The sequence below is a fragment of the Gouania willdenowi genome, chromosome 19 (assembly GCF_900634775.1).
Source record: "Gouania willdenowi chromosome 19, fGouWil2.1, whole genome shotgun sequence".
NCBI lineage: Eukaryota > Metazoa > Chordata > Actinopteri > Blenniiformes > Gobiesocidae > Gouania > Gouania willdenowi.
In genome coordinates, this window is record NC_041062.1 from 20,242,148 (window position 1) to 20,269,273 (window position 27,126).

General features: G+C 38.4%; 3 protein-coding genes across 9 annotated transcripts in view; all 3 read left to right on the forward strand.

Annotated features, from left to right (window-relative positions):
• Positions 1–4,117, forward strand: part of sult2st2 (sulfotransferase family 2, cytosolic sulfotransferase 2) — a 15,160-nt gene extending 11,043 nt beyond the window's left edge. For 2 of the 4 annotated variants that reach the window (XM_028476517.1, XM_028476518.1), the window contains exons 4-5: positions 836–1,111; positions 1,220–1,346. In XM_028476517.1, coding sequence (XP_028332318.1) covers positions 836–1,111; positions 1,220–1,329 — 386 coding nt within the window. In that variant the 3' untranslated portion in view covers positions 1,330–1,346. Of the gene's footprint in view, positions 1–835; positions 1,112–1,219; positions 1,347–1,596; positions 2,652–4,048 lie in introns of those variants that run through there. The other 2 variants (XR_003676253.1, XM_028476519.1) reach the window with 2 other exon arrangements.
• Positions 4,028–15,716, forward strand: LOC114481868 (uncharacterized). Its single transcript, XM_028476925.1, has 9 exons — positions 4,028–4,197; positions 4,274–4,712; positions 5,433–5,500; positions 6,386–6,685; positions 6,763–6,919; positions 8,516–8,616; positions 8,713–8,738; positions 14,051–14,107; positions 15,596–15,716. The coding sequence occupies exons 1-9, from the start codon at positions 4,152–4,154 to the stop codon at positions 15,689–15,691; spliced, it is 1,290 nt and encodes a 429-aa protein (XP_028332726.1). The 5' UTR covers positions 4,028–4,151; the 3' UTR covers positions 15,692–15,716.
• Positions 15,717–19,780: 4,064 nt separating this feature from the next.
• The window catches only part of LOC114481634 (uncharacterized), a 69,048-nt gene continuing 61,702 nt past the window's right edge, over positions 19,781–27,126 (forward strand). For 3 of the 4 annotated variants that reach the window (XM_028476601.1, XM_028476603.1, XM_028476604.1), the window contains exon 1: positions 19,781–20,100. The gene's annotated coding sequence lies outside the window, so the exon portion shown is untranslated. Of the gene's footprint in view, positions 20,101–23,210; positions 23,334–27,126 lie in introns of those variants that run through there. The other variant, XM_028476602.1, reaches the window with a different exon arrangement.

Below are 27,126 nucleotides of genomic sequence, written 5' to 3' on the forward strand. Positions count from 1 at the left end.
GATGATGAATATAATAATTGCCATAACAAAGTACAGCTCAAGGTTTTGTCTAACCTGCATACATAGGCTGGTTTGGTTGGCTTATCAGTACGAAACTACATTTCACTTTCAATCCAACATATTCACCACAGATTGTAGAGCCCACAGGTGCTAGTTTTCATAAAAGGGGCGGGGCTAACAGTGCTTGTTTGTGACCCAAAAATGGTCCCAAAATGTCACATGATCTTGTTCTCAGCCAATAGTAAAAATAAATTGTGATAGCCAGGTTTCAACCCATAGAGGACAGTCACTGACATTTGTCAACAAAATATGCCAAATTGAAATACTTTGACTAAAATGTTGAGAGTTGGACCAGGATCAATCAACAGCACTACTTCATATCCAAATACATTTATATTCAGCAGAAAAAAAGGTTTTGGGGTTTAGTTACTCTTTAAATAACTCAAGGAAGCCAAGTGTAAAGCACTGGGAACAACGACACAAGGACTAATCCAGAAATGACTAGCACACGCTCAGTACACAATCACTCCTTCAATAGGGAGGAAATGCAATCATGGAGATGAGCTTCACCTGTGTGGAGACAGGAGGGGAAATCGACTCAATCTCTGCATTTACACACTGACGGGGTGAGGTGCAATACACAAGGTACCCTGGAACCACAGACAGGGAATGCATGAACAGAGTAAGCAATGCAAGAAGTGACAAAGAAAGAAAGAGAACCAATAAAAGCAAAGGAATGAATACTGACTAATGTGATTCAGCTGCTCATTATGACGAGGTGTTTATTCACTCCTGAGTCCTTCCATCGGACTAGAGCTGATCTGTCTTGTTCCAGTGATCTTTGGCTCGTGGTTCGATCATGTGAAGGGCTGGCTGAATGCTGATTACAAAGAGAACATCCTCTACGTGTCTTATGAAGAGATGATAAAGGACCTTCAGGGCTCCGTGAGCCGAATGGCTGAGTTCCTGAACAAACCTCTGGATGTTGAGGTGATGGAAAAAATAGCAGAGCGCTGTTCCTTCAAGAACATGAAGCAGAACGACATGTCCAACTACTCATTGGTACCCTCTGAGTTCATGGACCAGACCAAGTCTGCATTCCTCAGAAAAGGTCAGTTGTAGTAAGAGAGAGGACTTTTATCAGAAACTATTAGATGCATCTGACATTGACATTGTTTCTGAATAGAATCTTTATGTAATCAATCATTTTTTATCTCAGGAATTGCCGGAGATTGGAAAAATCTGCTGACTGCTGAAGAGACGGAGCACTTTGATGCTGTTTACAAAGAGAAAATGAAAGGTCTTGAATACAACTTTGACTGGGATTAAAACAACTTTAGACCTAATTCGTGCACATCTGTGTTCATTAAGCTATTTAATGTGTTCGGTATTAAACACACTTTTTACACTCATCTTGTTGCTTCCTACAAGGTCTTGTCAATGTATGAGTAAAAATCACACCATTACATAATCACTGTAGCTGGTTTCACTGGTATTAAAGCAGATAGATTTCTGCCGACATAGTTTGTACATCTCTGTTGATCTTACAGATAAATGCATTACAATGACACAAGGAATACATTTCCTTCTCCACAGCTTGAGGCTAAATGTGTTTAAAAGCAGAAGAATCATTTAAAACATGGATGCTCTCTACATCAATGGTTCCCAACCAGTGGTACGTGAACACATCTCAGCATGTACACAGAAACATTCGTCAATTTAATTTTTAACATTATAGGATGAAATGTGACACATACACAGAAATTTTCCTCATCCATCGATAATTTGCGGCACAACTCTAAAATGCATCAAAAAGTGAAGTTTAAAATCTAAAATGGCCAAAACATTAAAAATAGATGAGAATAAGGTTTAAATCTGTGGTTAATGTTAAACCGAACACAGAAAAGCATTTAGACGAACCTGCTAACACAAAAAAACGATGTATAACATGAATTAAAGCTGCAGTAAGTACAATCATGAGACTTGTATAGAAACAACCACGCTCTCCCCTCCTTCTTTCAAAATCTATTGTAACTTACCAGTATCCTCGTGAACGCGCATAACTGTGGAGCTCTGAGTGACTTTTTTCTCAAAAGAGACTAGTGACAAATGTAGGGACTTTATCATGTGTTATTGGAGAGTTTTCTGATGTTTAAGAGACATGAAAGCATGCATTACTCACTGTTGTGAGGACAGTAAGAGGCTCACTGCTCCTCTTCCACCTCCTGATCCCAGCTTCAGAGCAGGCAAACACTCCACGCCCAGACTGTGAATTAATTGTGTCTGTTCTCTCCACCTTCGATTTGTTTCTCTTAGTTTTACAAGCAATCTGTTCCCTCTGTTATCACTCTCTCTCTGACTCAGTATGTGGGGCAGTCTGATAGCGGGTCGCGAGTCAGAGGGACCTTTGTGAGTCTGTTCTGCCCGAAAACATTTGAGCCTTTAGACGTTGCTTCTCCACTTCGGTCTTCTTTTTTCCACTTGCTTTCCCGTGTAAACGTTATGCTGGTACGTGAGAGCACTATGACTTCAGTAGAGCCGCCAATAGTAACGCCCAAAACAGCTCATGGAGCACTCTTTTTGTAGAAAGACCTCTGATTGGCTAGATTTCTTAAAGCTGCTATTCGGTGTCAAGTGCTGAGATTATAACCCCAACCTAATCCAATAAACAAATAAAACATGTGTCCGTTCACTTTGAAAACAAAAATTAATTTTTTTTTTTAGCAAAAATGCATTTTCTGGTAGTGCACATGTGCGCGCATGTATGCACATATACAATCTCAGTACGATGCACATACAGTACATGACACCGGAGTTTCTGAGAAAAGTCTCGATGTCCAGGCCAAAACAGCCTCACTTCTTCCCATGGCCTCTCCCAATCTACCAGAAGCCACGCCTCTATTTTTATACACGCGCATCGAGGAACATAACAAGGTGGCATCGGGTCGCATTGATATAGGTCTATGGGTCAGGTAAGAGCCAAAATCATATTTACTTGTTTGCTGTTGTGACGCGCAGCCTTTCCGTGCACAGTTTCGCATTCACTTTGATTGACAAAGTCCGCTACAGGAAGTCGAAGCCTATTGGCTGGGCGATCACTGTGCTCGTTTCCATTTGTATAGGGGTCTATAGGACGAAGGCGGGACTTACATACATTAATCTATTTGAATGACCACCGGCAGTAGACCATAGTAAAAGACGAGGTATTTTTTCGCATTTCAAAAGAATCATAAACATAGATTTCTCAGAAACTATAAGCTTTAAGTGTGAATATAAAGTCGAGAGAAGCTCCAGAGGTCCAGTGTCCACTCACAACACTTTGATTACAATTTGCACAGAGACGATTATGGATTTTTTACTGAAATGACGCCAAAAAGAGTACATACTGCAGCTTTAAGGGGTACATAGGACAAAAATGTTTTACATACTTATATAACACATTTAGTTGTAGCCTATTTATTTGACAACCTCCCTGTTTATATATACTGAATGCAGAGAAACTAAAAAATATTTCCTCCATACAAGCTTACCACCAACAATCCTTTCTATCACCTTAATGACCAATCAAGAACATCAGGGCTAAAATGAAAATGAGTGTTTCTCTTTTTTTTTCATCGTGAACAATTATGGACCACTTCCAAAGCTTTGGATCCGATCTGAGGCTATCATGTTATCGGGGTTGGGTGTAATGTTTGAGTTCTATTAAAACATGCCTTCACTGCAAGGTAACCTAAAAGCAGAAATAAAGCCTGTAGACAGATAGTTTGGGGCCTCAAACTCTAAAAACCAGGTGCTTCTGTGTTTGTGTCACTATTTGTGTGCTGTCTAATGTGTCTTAGAAAAATAATTCTTATTTATTTTAAATCAGTCCACATGGAGCCGTTGTCCATCCACAAATGTATCAATGAGCCAGGGACACAGGTCAGGCTGTTCCTGTTGTCCTGCCTTTGGACAACTTTTGATAACGACACATTAGTGCAGGAACTCCCCACAGGAGCTGCTGTTATGATGCTCTGTCTGTCACTGAGTTAGCCTGCATCTTCCTCAGAGAAGAAGGAAGAAACCTGAAGTGATCAGTGCATTACAGGAAGTATAAGAATCATTGTGACTGTGGGTGGCTCCTTGTCAACTTGCTTTCTCTGCTCCGAAACATGTTGGTTCACCTCAGCGTTCTCCTCATGCTCTCTGGACTCACAGGTTAGTCACACTGTAGACAACCGACTTCTATTTTAAACACTGAAGACTTAACCAGGTGAATGTTGTCTTTCTGTAGGTGTCTCCAGTATAACTACCATAAGTCGAGTCTCTGTGAAGGCGAACTCGTTCATCTCGATCCCGTGTCTTTACGATCCAAAGTTCAAAACCAATGTGAAATACCTGTGTGAAGGAGAAGAATGGCCCATCTGTACATACGTCGCAAAAACAAATGAAGTCAACTCCGAGAGGTTTAGGATCAACGATGACGTGAGCCAAAATGTCTTCACAGTGAGAATCCGTTTCTACAAAAACCTCCTGAACAGGAAAGGTGTTTACTGGTGTGCTGTAGAGATAATCAAGGACCCCGATGTAATGGACTCATTTTATTTGTCACTCGCCTCAGGTAAGAACTACTTCAATCAATGTCAAAGAATCTTGCAGAAAGTTGTGGTTCCTCAACCTGTTCTTTGGAAAAACTTTATTCTCTGGGAGAATATGATTCTTTCTTTTGAACAGTGCTTTTTTCCTTCTAGTGACAGGCAATAATCAAAGCCACCATCTGTATTTAGTACTGTATACAACTCCTGCTGTTACAGCTGATTCTTCTTGTGTCTTTGAAGCTGGTTGGTTTTATGGTAAATGGACTTGATTTGTATAGTGCTTTATCCCCACACTGAAGTAGTCTCAAACAATTTAGAATATCAGCTCATTCACCCATTCACACACCAATAGAACTGACCTACCATGCCAGGCACTAGTTGTGTATAGAAATGTATAGACTGGGCTCTAACCCACGACCTCTTAATCAGAAGATGACCCCTCTACCACCTGAGCCACGGTAACCCAATGGCAGTTTCTTAACACAGGCTTTTGTATTTCATTGCACTGCAAGTTCCTTTGAGCTACACCGGTTGGGTAGTGGGAGGCAGGTAATGCAGTGCTGCATTGTGTGCTCCTCTTCTCCACATTCACAGGTTTGGCCAGTTTCATAGCCCCATCTGGCCATGGCAACTTTTGATCGCCCTATTCCTTTTCTCAGGCGGTTGAGTGTCTTCCACTCGATTCATGTTGCTTCTGAGCCCAGAGGGAGGGCTTTAGAAGGAGGGATACCCATATCTATAGCATAGGTGCCGTCCTCAAGCCTTTTTGTCCTTAGTTGGAGTCTGGTTTCTTCCTTCCTGTGATATTTCTAGTAGGGGCTGAAAATGGCTGAGAAAACTTCTCCTATACTTCAGCCGTTGTTCCATGGGTACTCACGTCATCAGAGTCAATGCCATCGAGGAGGTCCAGGTTGCTTGTATTGGTGGGCTTCAAGCAGCCAGTGATAAGCAGCAGGTGTTATTCAATGTTGGGTCTAGCTTCTTAGAATGGGATGATCTCTCCCAAACAGGACATGCATATTCTACAGAGGAGTTGCACAGTAACCTTGCCTGCAAGATAAATTCTCCTGGTGTTCACAAACACCAGAATTCATCTTGTGCTGCTCCAGCCCTTACCTTCCATAAGCAAACCGAACCGGTTCGAACCAATCATGAGGCAGTGTTGTGGTTAAGGGTGGGATATCCGGGTGTGACGAAAGTAGAAGTATCGAAGCAAAACTGGCGCATGCGCAGTTGCGATTCAGAGTTATTAGCGTAGCTCTGAATCAAAACAGAAAGATATTGATGCAGGAGGATGAACATGTGGAAGCTGCTATAAACTCAGTTTTAGAAGAATTCAGAATTTCCTTTTTGAAAGAGCAACAGCGAGAAGTGCTTTGTGCATTTTTAGACTGTAAAGACGTATGTTTTCACGATCGAAGCGTTGTTGTTGTTGTTGTAGCCATAGCAGCATCTCTGCCGTGTGATTGGCTAAAACAAATTATGGTGAACAGGCGCTTCAAGCATTCTGACATGTCCCTCTCTGGTTCCAAAAGGATTTGCCTGACACGGACCCAGATTGATGTGGAGAACTCTAGTTAGAGGGAGGGCTACACATCAATCTGGCTCTTGCCAGGTTAGTTGCACTGGGCCAGAGCAGTGGGTCTTAATGTGTGTGCTGTGGCTGCTGTACTGATAACCTAAGCTTGTTAACGGTTGTTGATAAAGCTAGCCTGATGCTAATGCTAAAGCACTAAAGTTTTCTTCATTCACTGAGACCAGAAATTAGATTGAAATCCTAAGTGACTTAAATCTTTGTTTTCCTTAAGGTCATCCTTTGCTGCACGTTGACAATCAGGAAGTGACTGCATCTCCAGGGGATAATGTAACCATCAAGTGTTACTATGGAAATGCTGGTCACAGTCGGTGGTGCAGACTGGGAGGCTTCTGTGTGACTGGGCTTTTTGGGACACTGGATGGAACCCATGTGATCATAGATCACAATGTGCCTGGTGTTTTCACTGTGACGATGGGAAGAGTTCGGACTGAGAGCAGAGGCTGGTATTTCTGTGCCAGAGGATCTCTGCAGATGCCAGTGCATTTGATTATTATACAACAACCTTCTACCAGTGAGTATTACACCAAACTGGCTCACAGAGGTGGATTTAACCAAAGTTTTACTTGTCTGAGATGTTTGTGTTTGCAGAAGTCAGACAGTTCCTCAGCCCTTTTCCTACAGCTAAAAGTTTCTTCAGCACATCTGCCTCTGCAGCAGAAACATCTGCCTCTGCAGGAGAAACATCGGCCTCTGCAGGAGAAACATCTATCTCTCCAGATGAAACATCTGACTCTGCAGTGCCTAAGTCAGTAGCATCTGCATTTATCCTTTACGTGAAACGTACATACATAAAGTGTAGTCTCTGGTTGGAAACAATGCTTGAAGAGGAAATCCACATTGCGTGTCTTCTTCTGACATTATGTGAGTCTTAAGTTGTGGTTGTGGCAAACATTTGAAGAATTGTGACCTAAAACTGTCTCCCACACCCTCCGTTTGGTGTCAGTTTGTCTGTTCATCGCTCTGATGAAACCATCCTGTTTAATGCCACATGATATCCTAGGCTCAGTTGTTCAAAACATGTAATCTGGATCAAAACTATCAAGATTTTGAAATTTTTTTTTTTTTTTAAACTGTACAGGATCACGTAATGCGTCTTAATTTTATCCCAGTTGTTCAAAGCAAAGTTGGATTGGATCAGTCTAATCCAGATCCAAACCTTTAAAGATTACAACATCTGTATAATTGCTCTAAATTAGACAGCATGTCACACCGAAGGCTACAAGGTGTGTATAACAATAGTGTGTGGTAGAATAGCCAGCATGGGGCACTCAAATGGTCATTATTTGAAGAAAAGAAAATAGAAACACCTTCAGGGGCATCAACGCTCGGAGCCGATTAGGGGCCCCAAAAGAAAAGAAAAAAACAAAAGTTGATTTCTTATTTATTTGCAAGTGAAATATTACGACAGTTGGTGGTACCAAATCATTGGCACATACCAATATGTAAATGGGGCCGTACGTGTCACGGGGCATCAGGGGGGACCCCGGGGGTTTAATTTTTCAAATGACTACTCCTCTGTTAGTTCTCATTAGATTGTAATGCAGTTTGGTATGAATACTCTGATTGAATGTGATGAGACGCTCGGAGCCCTTTTTTTTAAATTGGGGCCCAGGGCCCACCCCCTATTTCTGGTCATTTCCAAATTTATGGGGACATAGTCAGGTGATATATCGTTTCAAAGGTAATTCAACGTAGATTTGAATTAAATTAAATTAGGGGCCCCCTTTTTTTGCCAATTTCCATGAAAGTCGTTTTCTCATTTACTTGTGAGTCAAATATTGCAACAGTTGGTGGTAACGAATCATTGACACATACCAATATATGAATGGGGCCCATTACTCCGTATGTGCCACGTGGACGGCAGGGCAGAATTACTATTGCAACAACACATCATCAGTAGGGTAAAACTAACCTGTCTCACGACGGTCTACGGAGACCCCAAATGTTAATTCATTCTAGTCAATGTAGCTCAAAGACCTTTATAAAAACAACAACAAAGAAGAAATAACCTACGTCACCATCAGTTTTAACACAATAAATTAATTAAAAACCAAAAAACTAAAGTAGCACAAAATTAAAATGAATCTGTGAAATTACACAGTATGCAACTTGGAACAGATGGGGGTTTAGTTTTGATTTAAAGATGACTGGAGGGAGTGAGTTCCAGAGTTGGGGAGAAGAGCAACTGAAAACAATGCTCTCACATGTTTAAACATGTATCTGTGGTACAATTTTCTCTCCTTACAGAGAATGCAGACTATGAATGCACTAAAGTTACTGGATACAGTTACATCTGAGTAAATGTATGTTTTGATTCCTAATTTTGACATTCCTTTCACAGTAGAGTGCTCGTCTACTCTCTGACTTTCAGCATTACTGTGGTTCTATGTGCCGTCACTGCAGGCGTGATGATTGTCATCTGTTTCAAAGTGAAAAGAAGCAGTAAGTTATTTATTAGTATTATTAGTGGTAGCAGTTCAGCGATTCTAGTCTGGTCATGTTCATATTCACTTCATTCATTCACTCTTTTACTTTTAGCACAGACAAGAAGCTCATCAACAGAGGTAAAAACTGTTTCTCTGAGTAACCTGTAACAAGGGTGAGTTCACACTAAAGAGACAGATTTTATGGCTTTAACTGCCAGTTTTACTCACAGTAACAATTAGGGTGCGTCCAAATAGTTCCTTCTATCTCCTTTCCTATCCACTTTTCCTTAACCCCCGCAAGTGTTTAAGTGGCGCCCATGATAAGGAGCATTCCAATTCTCTAAAAGCTAAGGAAAGGAGGCTCAATGCTTCCTTTATAACCTCCTTTAGCCTAGGAAATACAGATGCATCCTTTACCAAAGGAGACCACATAATGCTGACCCACAATTCCTTGCGGCCCACAACGTTTAAAGAGACCCGCTGATCTGAGTGTTCACGGAAACTCGTAAAGACTGAAAAGCCAATGCAATAATTTGCTTGAACAACTTTAAATAATTGAAAACCCATATTTTATGATATGCAAGCCATATTATCAGATTATAACTGACTGAAAATAGAGCAGGGATCAGAGACATTTTTAACCACTATGTGTTTTATTTAACACACTTCATTCCGCTAGGAATACTTTTTGCGGTTGTACATGTGTATGCCTACAATGTTATGTAGGCCTAAATCTTGCATAAATGTGAGCATGAGCAACCTTTCTCAGTGTGACGTTCTTTTAGTTTCATTTACATTCAAAACTTGTTTTATTTTAGATTTTATCAGTGGTTAGAGTCACAGGGTAAAGTGTTATGAATTCGCTTTTCGGAGTCCATTTTCAGAAATGCGTAGTTTTTTCACCACGGCAGACGTGACGTCGTCAGATTATTACATCACTTAGTGAAAGTACGTCTGATTGTCAAAACAACGTGATGGCCTTATCTAACTCTTTTAAGAGGTCTCCTAACACCAGGGTTCTCTGCAGCGCTGTTGAGCGTAGGGCCCCCGACGTTATAATTTTTCTCCCCTACGGAGCAATAGCGCCCCCTGAGTTCAGTTTTCAGCAACGCAGGGGGGGTTTCTTTTTTAATCGGTACCATTGTAATAATTTTTGCACACAAAAGGGACTGCCACGTGTGCACGGGTTGTTTTAACACATTCATCAGCCGCACCGTCTTCACCTAAGGACCCCTGCAGCCCTTTAGCTGCCCCCGATGCTGCCTGTGTGCAATGCATAATCTGCTTATGTAACCGGACTCCGCTGTGTGTGGAGGCTTAAACATATCGTGGCCTGGAAGGGCCCGGCGGTGAAGGCCCCGCCCCCGCTCTATACTCGCCACTTACTGGGGCCATCGACATGGTTACCTCGCTGAGCCCTCTTCGCTCTCCGGCGGTGATGGAGCCCCCTCACCCTCGGCACAGACTGTTCTCAGTGCTCAACGACACATGGACCGGACCACGACAGTTGGCGCAAGGGATTGGTGGTGATGTCGGACACCCACCCAACCCGACCCGTCTAGAAACACCGACCGCTGAGTAACTGCACAGCAGAGCACAGTGAATGTCATTAAAAATGTATTGTGTTATTTTATCCATCCACCTTTTATTTAAAAATGATTTATTGATGGCTCAAGCTGTCAAGTAAAAGCAATGTCACAGCAAGGGCTGTGGGCGGGTCATTCTGTCCAGGGTGACTAGTCGATACCTGATCACCTGATTCCTGCTTGCAGTGGCTATGTATTAGCTATGTTCAGGGTTAAAACATTTAATCAGTTACTTACTCTATGTATCACTGTATTATTAAAGTAATGTAACTAATTACTTTTGGAAAACTTCAAGACACAAGAGGATAGAATACGTGTATCCTACTCATTGTATTATTTTAGTCAAACATAAAATCATCTTTTACAGTCACACTACATTAAAGGAAATGTTTTAGTTTAACAGAGTGAGAAAAACTGAAACACCGAAATAAATTATTATGCAAATTATTAGTTCCCAATTGCATTTCTGGCTCTGAATGTGTACTAACCACTAAAATTAAAACATTGCAATTGTATGAATTAATATGAATGCTTAAAAGAATAAATCAATTAAAAATATGAAAATATTTATATATATATTTAGCACGGACAATCCAACAATGCACAATATAAAATAAAATAATTAAATGTTTAACCTGACCCCACTCATACATTAAATTATAATGTACAGGCTTATAACTGACTGAGCAGTCGGAAGATAGTCACATTAAATATGTTTTCTAATTAAAACACAAAGTGCATTAAAGTTCTTGATGAAAATCAGCTTCTTGATTTATTTATTATCCAAGCATGTTCTTCAGATGCACACATCTCTGTGTACGTTTCTTTTACGCGCTGGTTTAATTTGAATCCAATCAAGAGATAATCTTTATAACGCGGACCATTTACAGTCGTGATAAAGTTCAGACGTGCACTGACAGCAGAGTTGTGGCACAAATATAACGGCATGCGTGATGTGCTTCAGGTTGTTGTGTAGGTGTCCCACGGTACTACATTGTTGACGTGACACAGAAAAATAAAACACACTTACTGCTCCTTCAGCTCTGCTTAGAAAACTTCAGCGCTCAGATGTATTAAATCCAGACGTTCTGTGAGTCCTGGAAACGCGCTCATTTCCAGACAAGCATGCGGTGACCGCGCTGTTCACGTCATCACAACATTGTTACAGCATGTTTTACGTGTTCATTTGTTGTGGTGAACTGCCGTAAAGTGTCTCAATGCGTGTGCGCGCACTGTGTGTTGATGCACTGATGCATATTCTGCTTGCTTTTAAAATGTAATCCCCCGAAATAATCCCCGTTTGTATTTAAAAGAACAACCTGTAATCTGATTACATGTTTTTTAATATACTGTCATGGATTACAGTTACATGTTTTTTGTATACTGATTATGTTACTCCCCAAGCCTGCTAATACACCTTTTTGTGTGACGTCAGCACTTCACTTAGCAACGCGCGCCGTCAGTGCAAACTGTAAATATATTAGATAAATATTTACTGCAAACTGTAAATATATTAAATAAACAAATGTGCTTCATATACCCATTTATGTTTTCATTTAGGTTGTATCGTTATTATTATATTATTAGCAGCGCTAGCCTAGCATAGCCACATCGTGTAACGAGTCAATTATTGCGATGACACAGGCCTATATAGACACAAAAACACATACATAAGCCTACCTTAAAGAAAATATATGCATCCAAGCTTTTGTAAGTCCTCATCTTCTCCATTGTGTTGACGCCAGGGCTGTTAATGAGCTACTTGTAAATAACAGGCCATCGGAGATCTGGGCATGTTGTCGGGTTGTTTTTCCATGAACCTTGAGGTGCTTTGTATGGACATGATTCCAAACCAACCAGATGTAACTTCCCTTCATATCGGTGCTTGGCCTTTGGCTCAAATGTGCTGAATTATTTGTACGACATTAAGTAAAAACTTTGTGTTGTCTGCGGTAAATAGTGTAAATAGCGGTTGTCAGGCAAATGTATACCCCTCTTAAAATGGCGGAGGGCGTTGCTAAGGCAAATGTCCCGGATCATGATGTCACCACGAAAAGGTGTATACATAGCCACTGCAAGCAGGAATCGTGTGATCAAGTATCGGCTAGTCACCCTGGACAGAAAGTCCTTGCGCCATCAGGTAAAAGTAAATGGAAAAGACAAACACAAAACAGAAAAGGCAACGACAAAATGCAAAAAAACGAAGACAATACAGAAAATGGAATGACAAAATGGAATAAGAATATGACCACATTTGTATATTTTTTCATTACTGATTCTCTTTATATTTACACATTTATTTCCTTTTAATTTAGGCACTCCTGTGATTCCATACAGATTGAATTAGCTGAACAAGCTACATTTTTAGTTATTTTTATATGCATGTATTTATTTATTTTATGACATAAATACTGTTGGATTTGGTGATTTGATATAAATAAAGATAATAGTGATACATTTGTTTGGTTACTTTAATGAATGGATACTGACACATACAGTATACCTTGTTTAAAAGTATGAAATAGCCACAAAGTGAGGAGAAGAAAAACAAATGCTTAAAAAATTGCTTAATATTTAAATAATCGTTGATTAATTGAATCGAAAGGTGAAGTCCGTTAGATGGCACACCCCTAAAAGTAAGGCAGTAACAAATATTTAAAAAAAAAAAAAAACAACTTTAACTTTACTTCACTAATTTTGGCCTTCAAAGAGTTCTACATTTCAAAATTTTCCTCACCGGCGGCACTCGCAAGCCACGCCCCCTATGCTGTGAAAAATTCCTGGTGAGAACCCTGCCTAACACCTTTTGATGGGAAAGGAGCTTCCTGAGAATAAATAACACAGCTGTGACTAATTACCTGGAGTCCTTCCCTCACTCACTTTGTTGCGGTGACTCCTTGTCAGGCATGTGTGGACGAGTTGCCCTAAGCTCCACTGTGCTGATTATTAATGCAAACTCCAGGGAGGACAAATAGAATCAAAGAGTTAGGCTTTGACAGATTGTAAAATGAATTTAAAAAGTTGAAAAAAAAAAAAATGTTTATTGTAAAATGATAAATCAAAGGTTGCATCAGGGTTGGGATCAATTATAATTGTAATTGCGTGATTGATTGTTAATTACCATTATGACATAATCAACAAAATAAAAAAGAAAAAAGAAAGGCTCAAATTAGAGGCTAGATCATATTTTTAGTGTATTTTACAGCTGATTTAAGACATGGGTCAAAACCAACCTGTTATTATAAGAGATGCTAACAGAAAGCTAACACAAGAGGAAGGTTACGTTTCATGGGGTTATTTATTAAATTGTGATTAAATGTAATTGAACTTTAGTAATTGAGAACATGATTGAAGTTGACTTTCAGGGGAAAAATGTCGGTCATCGTAATCATAATTGAGGTGTAATTGAACATGTATAATTGAAGATGTAATTGTAATTGAAAAATGTAAATGACCCCATCCCTGGGTTACCTCAGTGATTCTGCTTAGTAAACACTGTGGTGTCAGCAACATTAAATCCTATTTTGTGGTCCACTGTTGTTTTTCTTTAACACGATACTTTTTAACCATTAGCTTATATGACATCTCACTACTATTATAACCCCTTTAATTAGCAGATGTTCTTATGATTGCTGTGACAAAGACTATTTAAAACAAAACACATGATAAACTTGTCAAATGTTAGGCACAAAATTATAACTATTGCAACTGAAACACAGGTGTGTCATTTAATCTGATTTCAACATGGGTGTTGCTTAGGTTGGGTGTTCTGAGTGTATTCTATAATCCCTACATGGCTGATGATCTGTTAACGTGTTGTTCTTATAACGTCATTGATCAGCATTTATCTCTCCTTCTCCGCAGGCAGATGACGAGGTTGAATACAGTGTAGTAACCTACAGAAGGAAAGCCTCTGCAAAGGTAAAACCCTATAATCAGCATGAACTTTTTCAAGGGAGCAAAGGTTGTCTGACAAATGATTGACGTACTCTGACTGATACATATTTACTTCAAACACCCTGAACCACAGAAGCTGTTTGAGGAAAAAGGACACAGTTAATAATTTATTTTAAAAATAATACATATATATATATATATATATATATATATATATTAGAACTGTGGAAAAAAAATTAATTCGGCGATATATCGCGATATTATGTTGTGCGATTCTCGTATTCACTCAAAATGCATCCTTATTGTTTTTTTTGTTTTTTTTATTTAACCAGGAATGTCTCATTGAGACTAATCTCTTTTTCAAGAGATTCCTGGAAGCAATTCGGTCGAGAGGACTTTGCTTAATGTCAATGCAGAAATATTCAATGCAGCGTCGTACTTTTGTCCTGCGCTTACACTCCCGCTCACTAGTTGGCAGCACACGGCCCAGCCCGCCAAAGAAATAATGCTAAAGATGAGGTGAAGATGTTCAGGATGGAGTCCCCTTTGCCCCTGAATGGTGATCCTCTCACTTAGTGGAGGGAACATGAGGGAGCCTATCCTCAACTTTCCTCTGTAGCCCGTCGATTCCTCTCCATCCAAGGCACAAGCGTCTCCACAGAGCGAGTCTTTTCCACTGCAGGAGACATTGTAACTGCACAAAGAACCACGGTGGGCACACTAGTCATACTCAACCGCCCCATGATGCATTGCGACCGGAATGTAAAACGGTACAGGGACTGGCTTCAAGCTAAAAATCAAACATCCCCTTTTCAAAACAAAAGCATCTCTTCCTTTCTTCCACCAGTTTTAACGTTTTTGTAAATAGGACTCTTGTTTCATCAGTAGAATAATGGCGAACTATATGGATTCTGCGAAATGTCGGAATAAAATGTGTATAAACGAGTTTTATGGATCAAATGATCAAATGTTGACATTCTACTTTGTCATTTTCTCGCTTAAAATGTCTATAGAACTTTCAAAGTTGGTGAATATTTAGCTTTAGTGTGATAAAGGTTTTTGTTGTCATAGGTTCGAAATGCATCTTGGGAAACATGGAAGTGTATACTTCAGTGGGAACGCTCACCATCCTATTCATAGTGTATTACACAATATATAGTCATTGAGTTTATAGTATATAGTACGTTAGTGTGACATTTCAAACACAGCCAAAGGCTTTTTCATGAAACACGTGTTCCATAGCAACAACGCTAGTATCTATGTGTGACTGTGTGTCTTTTTCCTGTCTGCGTAAAGGCAATACAAAGATAAACATAGAACAACCACACTGACCAACTATGACAACTTTTCAGCTTTTCCCTGTGAGAATTGGAATCATATTGATTGAAGTTGTTTTTTTTTTTTTTTTTTATCAGCTGTATACTTTATTTTCTCTGTCTGTTCTGTGCTTACACTGCTTCTATACTGGTTTAAAGCACAATTCATTTTGCCTCTTGTGCTGTTATCAAATAGGAAAATGCCAAAAAGCTCAGAGAGTTGTTTAAAGAGCATGAAAAGAAGAATCTAGGAGGAGTTGTCCTGTATTTAAAGTCTGTTTACCATTTTTAAACCTTCTAAACTTCCATCCCTAAACGCCCCTAGAGCGTGCGTGCTGCTGAGTGCAACCAGGATGTCATTTACAGCTCTGTGGTTACCAAAGGATATTAAAGGTAACTGTAAATATAATCAAAGTACACTTTTTTTTTTTTTACATTTCATTGTTGTTTAAATGTTGCCTTTTTGTTCTTCAGCAGGTTGAAGCAGAAGAGCTTGAAGTTGCGACAGAAATGTAGCAGATGTTTCCTCACAGAAACTCCTAAAGTGGGTCATCATGACATCTACTAACTTTGCTCCTCCATCTTGAGGTTTTACATTATCCCACAACATACAAAAGCTTAAAGTACAAACCAGGCTACGATAACTCTGTTGTGATCACGGGGCTCCGCCCCCTCTGCTGGAACAGATATATTGATCTACATTTCTAATTATCACCACCTTTAGGGTGACAGAAAACTAGAAGGCGAACACTTCACTTGATTTGAGTTTAACAGTGTCTGTTTTCAGTATTATTCACTGTGGTGAGTTACTGTTTGGTTTACATGAATGTCTATGGACGTGCTTCAGTGGTAGCCATAATTAGAGAAACTAATGCTAATATGTAATAGGAGTTTGTGATAGACATGCTTCTATATCAGAGTGTAAGTGTTATGTCTATAAAGCCATTATAGCAGATATAGGAAACTGGCGGCACGGGGCCACATGCGGCCCGCATTCTAAGTAAATGTACAAAATGACAGAAAAATACACCAAACTAGAGCAAGAATACATTAAAAAACAAAAAGACTTACAACATTGCAGGAAAATACAGTAAAAGAACAAAACAAATGAACAAACGACAACAGTAATACACAAAATTACTGAAGAAAATGTACAAAATTACAGAAAATGACAACAAAAGTAAACAAAAAGACAAGGAAAACATGAAAAATGACTCCGCAAACCCACAGTATTAACAAACAAGAAAAATGACCCAAAAAAATGCAAAATGGCAGCACAAACACACAATATGACTCCAAAAAACATATATTTTACAGGAAAAATATACAAAAGAACTACAGAAATGCACAATATGCGTCACAATGAGCAAAACAACAACAAACACACAGAATGACAGAAAAACACACAAAATGACTGTAAAAACTCTGTTATTTCCTGTATTAATGCTCAGATCACTCATTATTCTAAATGCTGACATAACTGTTGATCATGTGGTGCTCTGATCAAACAAACACATTTTTGTGGCCCGCTGTCATAATAGTTGCCTACCTCTACATTATAACAATGCCACTTCTTGGCCACGAAATGCAACTTTGAGTAAAATCTAAAGTATATATTTTCAAGTAACTTTTCAGACAATCTCCTGTGAACAAAAAAAGCTTTTCAACAGCAAGACATTGGAACAGGTTAGTTCAATAATACGTCTATGTCCATTTTATTCTGTACAGTAGGGGATACCACACGACTGTCCAGGGATTCATGGGGAATGTAAATAGCAAAAATAAAATGAATGTTCTGAAAACCTATTGATGGACACTTTATTACAGATCTGTGGCTAAATCCGTTAGCCTATAGTAATTACAGTGAATTCAATAATAAAATGAAATAATAAAATAAGACCTTTTTTCTTAAAAAAAAAAAAAAAAAAAAAAAGACTTTCTTATTATGTGTCATAATTAGCAGTATGTGGAGGCTATAAATGGAATGAGGATTATAGCTGGGTATGAATGTTGGCCCAGTGATAGACTGATGTCTTCCCCGAGACGAACAGAAAAGACACATGTACCGTTATATAGTAAGTTTTTTTCCTCTCTAACAAAGCTCTTGTAGGGCAAACACACCACCTCAGGAGCTCTAGTCCAGTGGTTCCCAAACAAGGGTACGTGTACCCCTAGGGGTACAGGAGCACATTGCAGGGGGTACTCGGAAATATTAAACAATTCATTTGAAAATAATCGGGAAATGTTCATTGTTCTTTTTTAGGCTATTTTTTTGGACAAACTCACCACAAACTAACAGTAGTATTGCTCAATAAAATACTGTATTGTCTTGTGATTTATTAAAACAGGATTAACTTATGCTGTAGAGGCTATTTTATCACACTTCTGACAAAAAATAGGTACATTGTACAAAGGAGGCTATATTTACTTACTATTGAAGTAATCGCATAAAAGTTGTAGTTTAACTAAATTCCACTTTAAATTATATTCATTGTTTTGGATTTGTAGATTTAGCCTTAGGAAACCAATGTTCCAGACACATTTAAGAGAGCCTGCTGTTCCACAAATGAAAAAGTATATGAAATTGCTGAGAGGCTACTTGTGATATGAAGAGCGGGTACACATGAAAAAAGATTGAACCACCGCTCTAGTCTACTAAAATCTGATTCACTTTCCTGGATTCATCCCCACAAAGATATATACACATGAAAGATGTAGTTAGTACTTTGTAAAGTCAAATACTGCTGACAAACTTTTCATATTAAATCAACCAATTTTAAATGTTTATTTTCACTGAAACAGTGTGACAAATCTTTTTAATTGTTGCAGATCTGGTGTATGGTCATTGGTATGTTATATACTGTATAATATAGGATATGAGGTATATTTTTAAAATGCAAGGTGGGTTTTCTATAAAATGTAATGGAAATTAAACAATTCCATAAATTAGGAGAAAAAAGTGTTTCATGTACTTGAAATGTCAGCGTTTCCTACCTTTTTGTTACTGCTAGGCTTCCTTATCATCTTACCCTCTGATTAAAGTGAAACCATGAAAATGTAGGATTTAAGAAGTGGTTTTCTCACTTTTAGCCCAAATTAAACGCGTTGACATTTAGAAATCAAACAAACAGTTATTGCAGTTAATTAAAGATGATATTTACTGCTGATTTAAAGCAATACAGATTATGTACACAATTATTACAGTAATTGATTTATTATTTATCATTGATAAATAATGCTATTTCATTTATATGGTATATGTCAATGAGTTGTTTAATGTGTTTTAAGTTGAGCATTTAAAAGAGAAGGGAGACTTTTTATTGGTTAATTATGTTTTAGATTTTTGTACTTGCTCTCAGACGGTGTTTAGTGATAATCTGACTGACCTGAGGTTGTTTAAAGCTTGTGTTGTTGTTTGTTGTTAAATTTAGATTTCATTGAATTCAGATGTTTTTGAAACTGTTTGATCCAGAAAATAAACCTTGAAAAAAGTTGACCTGAGAATACATTTTATTATGGGTTAACAAGGGCTATCGGATATAAGGATATTTAGTATAAGGTTATATAATTATAGTATGTTAAAAAAAAGAAACCATGAATAATAATTGACATCCACAGTAGTAATACTAATCTCATATCTAGTGTGAAAAATAATTTATCAACTGAATGTCACACATTTTAACATTGTTAGTATGGGCTAATAATGTGCGACTGTAACATTAAGACAAGTGCTGTAATTTACCACTTTTGTTTTTGTCCTTGAACGTAGCAATAGCTTTAGCTGCGTTCCAGACAAAAACATTAGGCTTTGCGTAACGTCTGTAGCCATGTTACTACCTGAGGATACATGTAACAGGCCGCCGCTCATTTTAAATGGTTTATACAATGAGCAGGAACACTTAGCACGAGCTTTTAGCGTTCACATATTGAGTTAGCTGCGTTGCTAACGTTAGCAACGCCGTCGCACCGTAGTGGTCCCAGTCAGTGGGCGTACACTGTAGCTGTTACTACCCGACGTACGGTGCTTATGGGCGATTCCATCTTGCAAATTTGACGTCATTTGGAGCCCGAGTCTGCGCAGTAGGGTCTGGCGGGAGGAGACGTGTTACACGCCCCGCCCTATTAGCGTACTGCCCTGATGACTTACGCAAGCCCAGCTACGCCGAGAACTTAAGTATCTTTCCCGTCTGGAAATTCTACCAACGTCTTGTTCAGATCATAGCGTGTAGTACAAAACCACCATATAGTTCAACTCAAATATCTAGTTAAATGGTGTCTCGGCTTTCCTTCTCGACATAACTGCTATTCACAAAGACAGCTACGCAAGATCTGTGGCTGTCAATCATCGTCATATGTGACGTCAAATCCCGTTTTTCAACCTCAAATAACTTATTTAAAACAAACTTCACAGATAAATTAGCCCTAGAACATAATGTAGGGTGATAATAACTAATGAACACAGTAGGGTTTAGCTTTGGTAAAAAAATGATGTGACGAGTATTTTAACTGTACAGTTTGAGCCATCTGTTAACATTGAGGAGGCGGGGTTTCTGAGCGATACTGCAGCCATTCAGCAGGGGGCGCTCTAATAATAACAGCTTCACTTCAGCGGGTAGTTTGTTCCGTCCATTCTGTTCACAGTCTATGATCCCAGTGAGAGGATGAGAGAGTCCAACGATCTGTGACTGGAAACTGGAGCAGGTTAGTGTGTCCACAGTACACAGCTTTTACTGTGCAATGTGTCTACTTCACTATGGCTTTTTACAGCCATATTCAGGATTTTCCTGGATATTTCGTAATTGTACGATAATAAACGTCTAATATGATGAGAATAAAGTTGGGATTGTACGAGAATAAACGTCACATATTATGAGAATAAAATTGGAATCGTACAAGAAGAAAAAAAATTCCATTCCGGAAATAAACATTGACAGCCTCCAAGTCCGTGTGGTTTCTCCTCAGGAGTAGATCCTTTTCTTGTAGATCCTTTTCAAAGTTGTGATAGTGATGTTAATGTGGTGCAAATGTGCCAAAAGACAAGTTATTTCTTTATTTGCCAAAGCTGAACTGAAATACAAATTCACAAAGCCTCCACAGATCTCATTTATAACACAGGGATTGATCTGTGCATCTGCACCTGTAGATTGACTGTTTTCCTCTTAAAATTATGACTTTATTCTTGTAATACCATGACTTTATTCTAAGTAAGTTTATGGCTAAATTGTAGCGCATTTCATAAACAAGGCAATTCAAGGTCCTTTACGTCATCAAAAAGTGCAACAGACATTCAACAGCTTAAAAATCAGCAGTAAAACATTTAAAATCAGCAGTAAAACATTTAAAATCAGCAGTAAAACATTTAAAATCAGCAGTTAAAATCATCAGGACTATTTTCATAAAGTTATGTCTTATTCTCGTAATATGACTTTATTTCCATTAAATTTGGGTTTTGTTTTAATATAATAACTTTTTTAAATGAAATTATGACTGTACTGTATTAAATATAATTTTCCGTTTTAAATAAAATTTTGACTTTGATCTAATTAAATAATACTTTATTGTCATAATACTATATATAAATATTTTCCCCTTCATAAAATTACCAATTATTCATTGTGGTATTTTGGATTTTTTCTTTTCTTGTGACAGTAAGACTTTATTCTTGTATTACAAATGTTCCCATTATAATTCATAATATCAAACCTAGAACCTAATACAACTCTGAGATAAAAGAGAGTTCAGAGTCATATACATTGTATGTAAGAATAACAATAAATGATGTCTTCACTGCACTATTATCTCCTTGGTCTTGACCTGTTGAGGGTGAGGTTGTTCTCCTCAAATCATGTCATCAGACTGGCCCCTCCCAGGTTGTTCTCCTCACATCATGTCATCAGACTGGCCCCTCCCAGGTTGTTCTCCTCACATCATGTCATCAGACTGGCCCCTCCCAGGTTGTTCTCTTCACATCATGTCATCAGACTGGCCCCTTCCTCCTGTATCCTATTACCACGGTGTCATCTGCAAAGGCGACACAGTCGTGGGTGAACAGGGTGTAGAGGACGGGGCTGAGGACACAGCCCTGTGGGGTGCCAGGGGTCCCTGTGGATGCTGGCTGAGGTCCAGTTCCCCATCCTGACGGACTGGGGCCTGTCAGTCAAAAAGTCCAGCAGCCAGTCACTGCTGTGAAGCCTGAGGGAAAACAGTTTTTGGGGGAGCGTGTGGGGAATGACCATGTTGAAGGCTGAGCTGTAGTCGATAAAGAGCATCCTGATGTAGGAGTCTTTACTCTCCAGGTGAGAGAGGGAAGTGTGGAGGACAGCAGTGATGGCGTCTGAGGTGGACGGAGCTCTGACTCAGGTAGAATAGAGAGGTGAGAATGTCTGCAGCTCATCTGGACATGCTCTGAGGGCCCGCCCAGGAATGTGGTCTGATCTTCCTGCTTTGCGGGGGTTAATTCTCCTCAGGGCTTTGTGTACCTGATTGATCTGCTATGACCAAAACACAAACTATGATTTTCTCACCTACATCCACACATGATCATTTTGCACAGATTTGATCCTACAGTTTAATTGTGTGAATAATTATGATAATGTATCCTTTATTAATCACCATAGTGAAACAGTCTTTCTCTACATTTAACCCATTTTCCCCGAGGGGTAGCGGTGGGCTGCAGTTAGGGTCAGGGACTTGTTCAACACTCCACAGTGATGATGGCCCAGGTGAGATTCAAACCGGTGACCCTCTGATTACAAGCACACTTCCCTCACCACTAGGCCACCACTGCCCCAATAGAGGGGTTCGGACTTTCCTACAATTAATACCACAATGCATTTTGCGGCGACCATCTTGGTAGGCTTGTTTACATTCTTCACGGTAGCGTTAGCATTGCACACGTGATTTTTTGGAACTAATCAGAATCAGAATCAACTTTATTGACCAAGTAATGTATTGAATACACACGAGGAATTTGTCTTGGTGAACTGTGCTCTCTCTGATAGTGTAACATTAAATAATATTCAGTGGAAAATAACATTTCATCGGCTTTGGTACGATGGAAAAATACTCTGAGTCACTGGATAAGAAGGCCCTTACTCGTTACAAGGAGAAAACAGCTGTAATTGGATGTGAGGATCCTCACCATATCGATTACAAGTCTGAGTGGAGTACCGACCACGACAGCTTCCCTTATGTTTTATACCCGGACTTGGTGAATGACTTGATTTTTCAACCCAAGGAATTAACACCCCCTGTCCACAAATAACTCTAGGGACGTGATAAAAGCTGGTTTTAGCCCCTCCCACCTTGATTGTGACAGTTGACAACAGCACACGTCGTCAGCGTTATCGCTGGATGAAGGAAGAACAGCAGTTCCTGTTCAAACATTGCCTTCCAAAATGGAAGCCAAATGCATTGTGGGATTCATTGTAGTTAAGTCCGAACCCTTCTATAGTGACAGAGGTCACTCGTGTTTTAAAGGAGAATGGTGACTTAAGTTGTAACTTAAAGCTGTTTCATGCAGTGACAGCTTGGACTGTTATGTGACGTCTAAGAATCACCAGCTGACTGGAATGAAAGGGAAACTTAACATTCCCTCACTTATTTCAGCTTGTTTCCTTTTCCCTTCTGATGAATCCCCTCCTCAGCACTCACATTCATTTTCATCTCTCTTTAATCTGAAAGTTAAACCCTGGACAGACTCTCCTCCGTCCCCTCCTGCTCTGTGTGAGCCTCACACATGGAGGCATGGGCGTTTCCAGGAACAACAGTCTGATGAGTGTGGCCATTGCTTTCAGTTTCATTTCTGCTGAAGTAGAAACACAGTAGGTGAGATAAGGAGGGAGGAGTGGAGGGACTATAAGAGCCTGTAGATCTTTAAAACCCACTGGCTGCTTGTATTTCACTGGGAGAAGAAGAATCAGACATTAGTGAAGGTAAGACAGCTCTTATCCATCTGTGATGCAGGCGTTAAACTCTTCTTCTGTGTTGGTGTGTGCTGGTTTGAGACCAGTTTAATACACTATACCAGTGGTTCTGAAACTTTATGGCTCAAGCAGCCAATTTATCTTTTTAATCCAACTTCCGCATTTTGCTTAAAATTCTGTGAAAATCCAACTATAGAGCATAATGATGGAAGGAAAGAGTGATAACACATTTTAAAGAATCACATTTAGTTAATAAATGGAAAGAAACAGTGTTTAGTGCCTTATTAATAGATTTATTTCTATAGTTTTTAATCATTTCTGGTCATCTCCCTCCTGTTGTGGGACCAAGAGTTTTATCATTTCATGTTCTCATCATGATCATTTCTGTTATTATTGTGTGTGTTTTCTGTGTCATTTTGTGTATTTTTTTTTTTTATTATTATTCAGTATAGTTTTCTCTCATTTTGTGTTTTTGTTGTCATTTTTGTGTGTTGTTGGTATTATTTCAATTATTCTATCTCAGTTTGTGTGTTTTTGACATTGTTTGGTTGTTTCTTATGTTTTTCTGTTATTTTTGTGTATTTTGTAGTGATCTTGTGTATATTTCTCTCATTTAGTGTGTCTTTGTTGTCGTTTTGCATGTTGCTGGGCAACGCGATGGCACTACAGGTGGATTTTGAGACAGAGAGAGAGAGAGAGAGAGTGGAAAATTAACATATGAAAGCATTAATCATATGTTTTTTAATAGTCTTATAATGTTTAATATTAGTTAAAAAATGATAATCATACTAAATATTAGCAGAAACTCACAAAACGACAAAAGCAAAAAAAAACACATAAAATAAAAGAAAAATATACTGAATGATAAAAAGAACAAACAAACAACAAAATACGCAAAATGACACCAAAAACACACGCACTAAATGAGAGAAAAATACACAAGATCACTACAAAATACACAAAAATAACTGAGAAACAAACAAAACAACATAAGAAACAACCAAACGGCTCCAAAAACACAAGAATAATTTAAATAATACCAATAACACACAAAATTAACAACAAAAACCAGAGAAAAATATACTGAATAGTAAAAAGAACAGACAAACAACAACAACATACACAAACTTTAATAGAACATGAACCACAACAGGAGGGAAATATATATATAAATCTATTAATGAGGCACTAAATACAGTTTCATTTCACTTATTTACAAAATGGGATTTTTTTTACAAAAATGTAAACCTCTCCTTGTTATTTTTTGTAAAAATAAACTTTGGCAATGAATTAACCATAGTTCTGTAAAGGACTGTTGTTTAAATTCCACCTGTTGTCACTATCGGTAATACGTTCAACTGCACTTCCTGTTAGGTAATGATGTTGGTCTATTTCATAGTAACTTTAGAGATTGTGTAATCATTATACTTCTGTTCTTATTTAACAAAACACACTATTTTGCCCTTGACTTTTGTTTTCTCATTTACAAACCAAATGTGTGCTTTTAATTTGAAGGAGGAGGCCATTTAAACCAAATGAAAGACGTCTGTTTTGTTTCTGCTTATTTAACTTTGGCTCCTTTTGTCTCTAGGTAGTAAAAGTAACTCTTTGATCCAATTGGCTGTGACAAATCCCATGATGCTTTGTTCCCAGGATGGTTGAGTTCATTGGCTAATGAAGTATTACCAAGTAACAATGACACTGCTGAATATGGGTTTTAAACACCTTTTAACGTTCTAAAGGCCACAAAGAGTCATGCTTATATTTATTGCACTGTAATTACCGCTGAAATCATTCCTAAACACTTCCCATTATCGTTCTCTCTTTATAGGCTCCTCCCACAAACACAAAGGGGGAAGTCACCAGCTTGTGCCTGTAATCAAACTGTGTAATAGGGCTGTGCGATATTGACTCTCATTCATATCTTGATATTTTTCCTCAGAATGGCAATATGCAATATAAACTCATTATATATTTTTTTTTCTGATTAAATTTGATTTACTTTGTTTATTTATGAACATGTAAAAACAATACATATAAAATGAGAGGAATGACAACAAACAAGTCAATTTCCAAAACAAGTCAAAGACACAAAGAAAGAATATTTCAATAAAACATTTACACATTCAAAAAAAGAGTAGGAAGAAGTCTGACTTATTTAATCCCCCCCCCCCCCCCCCCCCCCGTAACAAGTATAACCAATTTATATATGAGCTACTTATATATACATACATATACATACATACACACATACATCTATATACAGTGCCACTTTTAGCTTTTTTTGTTGTCATTAATGAGTAAATTCTGTATTTTGGTTACAGTTACAATGTGGTTACAATGCAGTTTTTAAAGCGTAGCCATCCATTGCGTGGCCCCTTTAAGACAGTCGCAGGAGGGACTGTTCCTCGTGTATAATTGTAATCGCGACCACGTAATTGATAATTAATTACAGTTATGGCGTAATTATAATTGTAATTGTAATTTTAAAAATCTGTTGCTGTGTCATAATTGTAATGAAATTGTAATTGAGTTCAGATAATTCACTTTGTATTTGCGATTGCTATACAAAAATGTCAATTATAATTTAAGGCAAAACTGTGGAACCATCTTACAGTTCTATGTACAGTTCTACACATATGTAGTTAACAATTATTAAAATATGTTTCCCACATTTGACCATTTTAATAATATTAAAACCTATATTTTCATTGATTAAGAAGCCTAACAAGGGAACCAATAGATAGGAAAGCAACTAGATGATAAATATTTGTTTTTAGTGTATTTTACAGCTGATTTAGGACGTGTTATCATAAGAGATGCTAACAGAAAGCTAACACAAGAGGAAGGTGAACTTTTATTAGGTTATTTATTTCAGGCTCAGTAATTGTGATTAATTGTAATTAAACTTTAGTAATTGAGAATGTAGTTGTAATTGACTTTCTGGGGATAAAAAATAATTGTAATTTAATTTGAATTGAACATGGGTAATTGTAACTGAACAATGTATTTGACCCCAACCCTTGATCATTTACCATCATCTCCCGCTTGATGTGGGACCCAGACTGATCATTTTGATCAGCATTTTTGTGTGTTTTTGTTGTCATTTTGTGTATTTTGTTGTTGTTTTTATCATTCAGTATATTTCTCTCTTGTTTTGTGTGTTTTTGTTGTCATTTTAGTGTGTTGTGTGCATACTTCCGACGGGGACTGTACTAGTTTAAATAATACCAATGTCATTTGTGCATTTCTTTGTATAATTATTGTTTTTGTTGCCTTAAGCAGTGTGATTCTGGAGTCATTTTGTAAATAAAAGGTTTGTTAAAATGTGCAATTATTTTTCTAAATCAAATAACACCAATTCATTCAATTCAAAATAAAAAATGAAAAATTCTCAGACTGAAATAACTGATAAATAATAATATATATATATATTATGTCGTTATTTAATTATTTATTTATTAATATTATTCCATCCATCCATCCATCCATCTTCTCCCGCTTAGCCGTTTCCGGGTCGCGGGGGCAGCATCCTCAGTAGGGAGGCCCAGACTTCCCTCTCCCCGGCCACTTCCTCCAGCTCGTCCGGGGGGACCCCGAGACGTTCCCAGGCCAGCCGAGAGACATAGTCTCTCCAGCGTGTCCTGGGTCTTCCCCGGGGCCTCCTTCCGGAGGGACGTGCCCTGAACGCCGCACTAGGGAGGCGTTCAGGGGGCATCCTAATTAGGTGCCCGAGCCACCTCATCTGGCTCTTCTCGATGCGGAGGAGCAGCGACTCTACTTTGAGCCCCTCCCGAATGAC

Excerpts from the sequence above, each read along its gene's own strand:
- LOC114481868 (XM_028476925.1), top strand. The coding sequence starts at position 4,152 with ATGTTGGTTCACCTCAGCGTTCTCCTCATGCTCTCTGGACTCACAG. Across the intron at positions 5,501-6,385 it reads GGTCCAGGTTGCTTGTATTG|GTCATCCTTTGCTGCACGTT; the intron begins GTGGGCTTCAAG and ends GTTTTCCTTAAG. Across the intron at positions 8,739-14,050 it reads CAAGAAGCTCATCAACAGAG|GCAGATGACGAGGTTGAATA; the intron begins GTAAAAACTGTT and ends CCTTCTCCGCAG.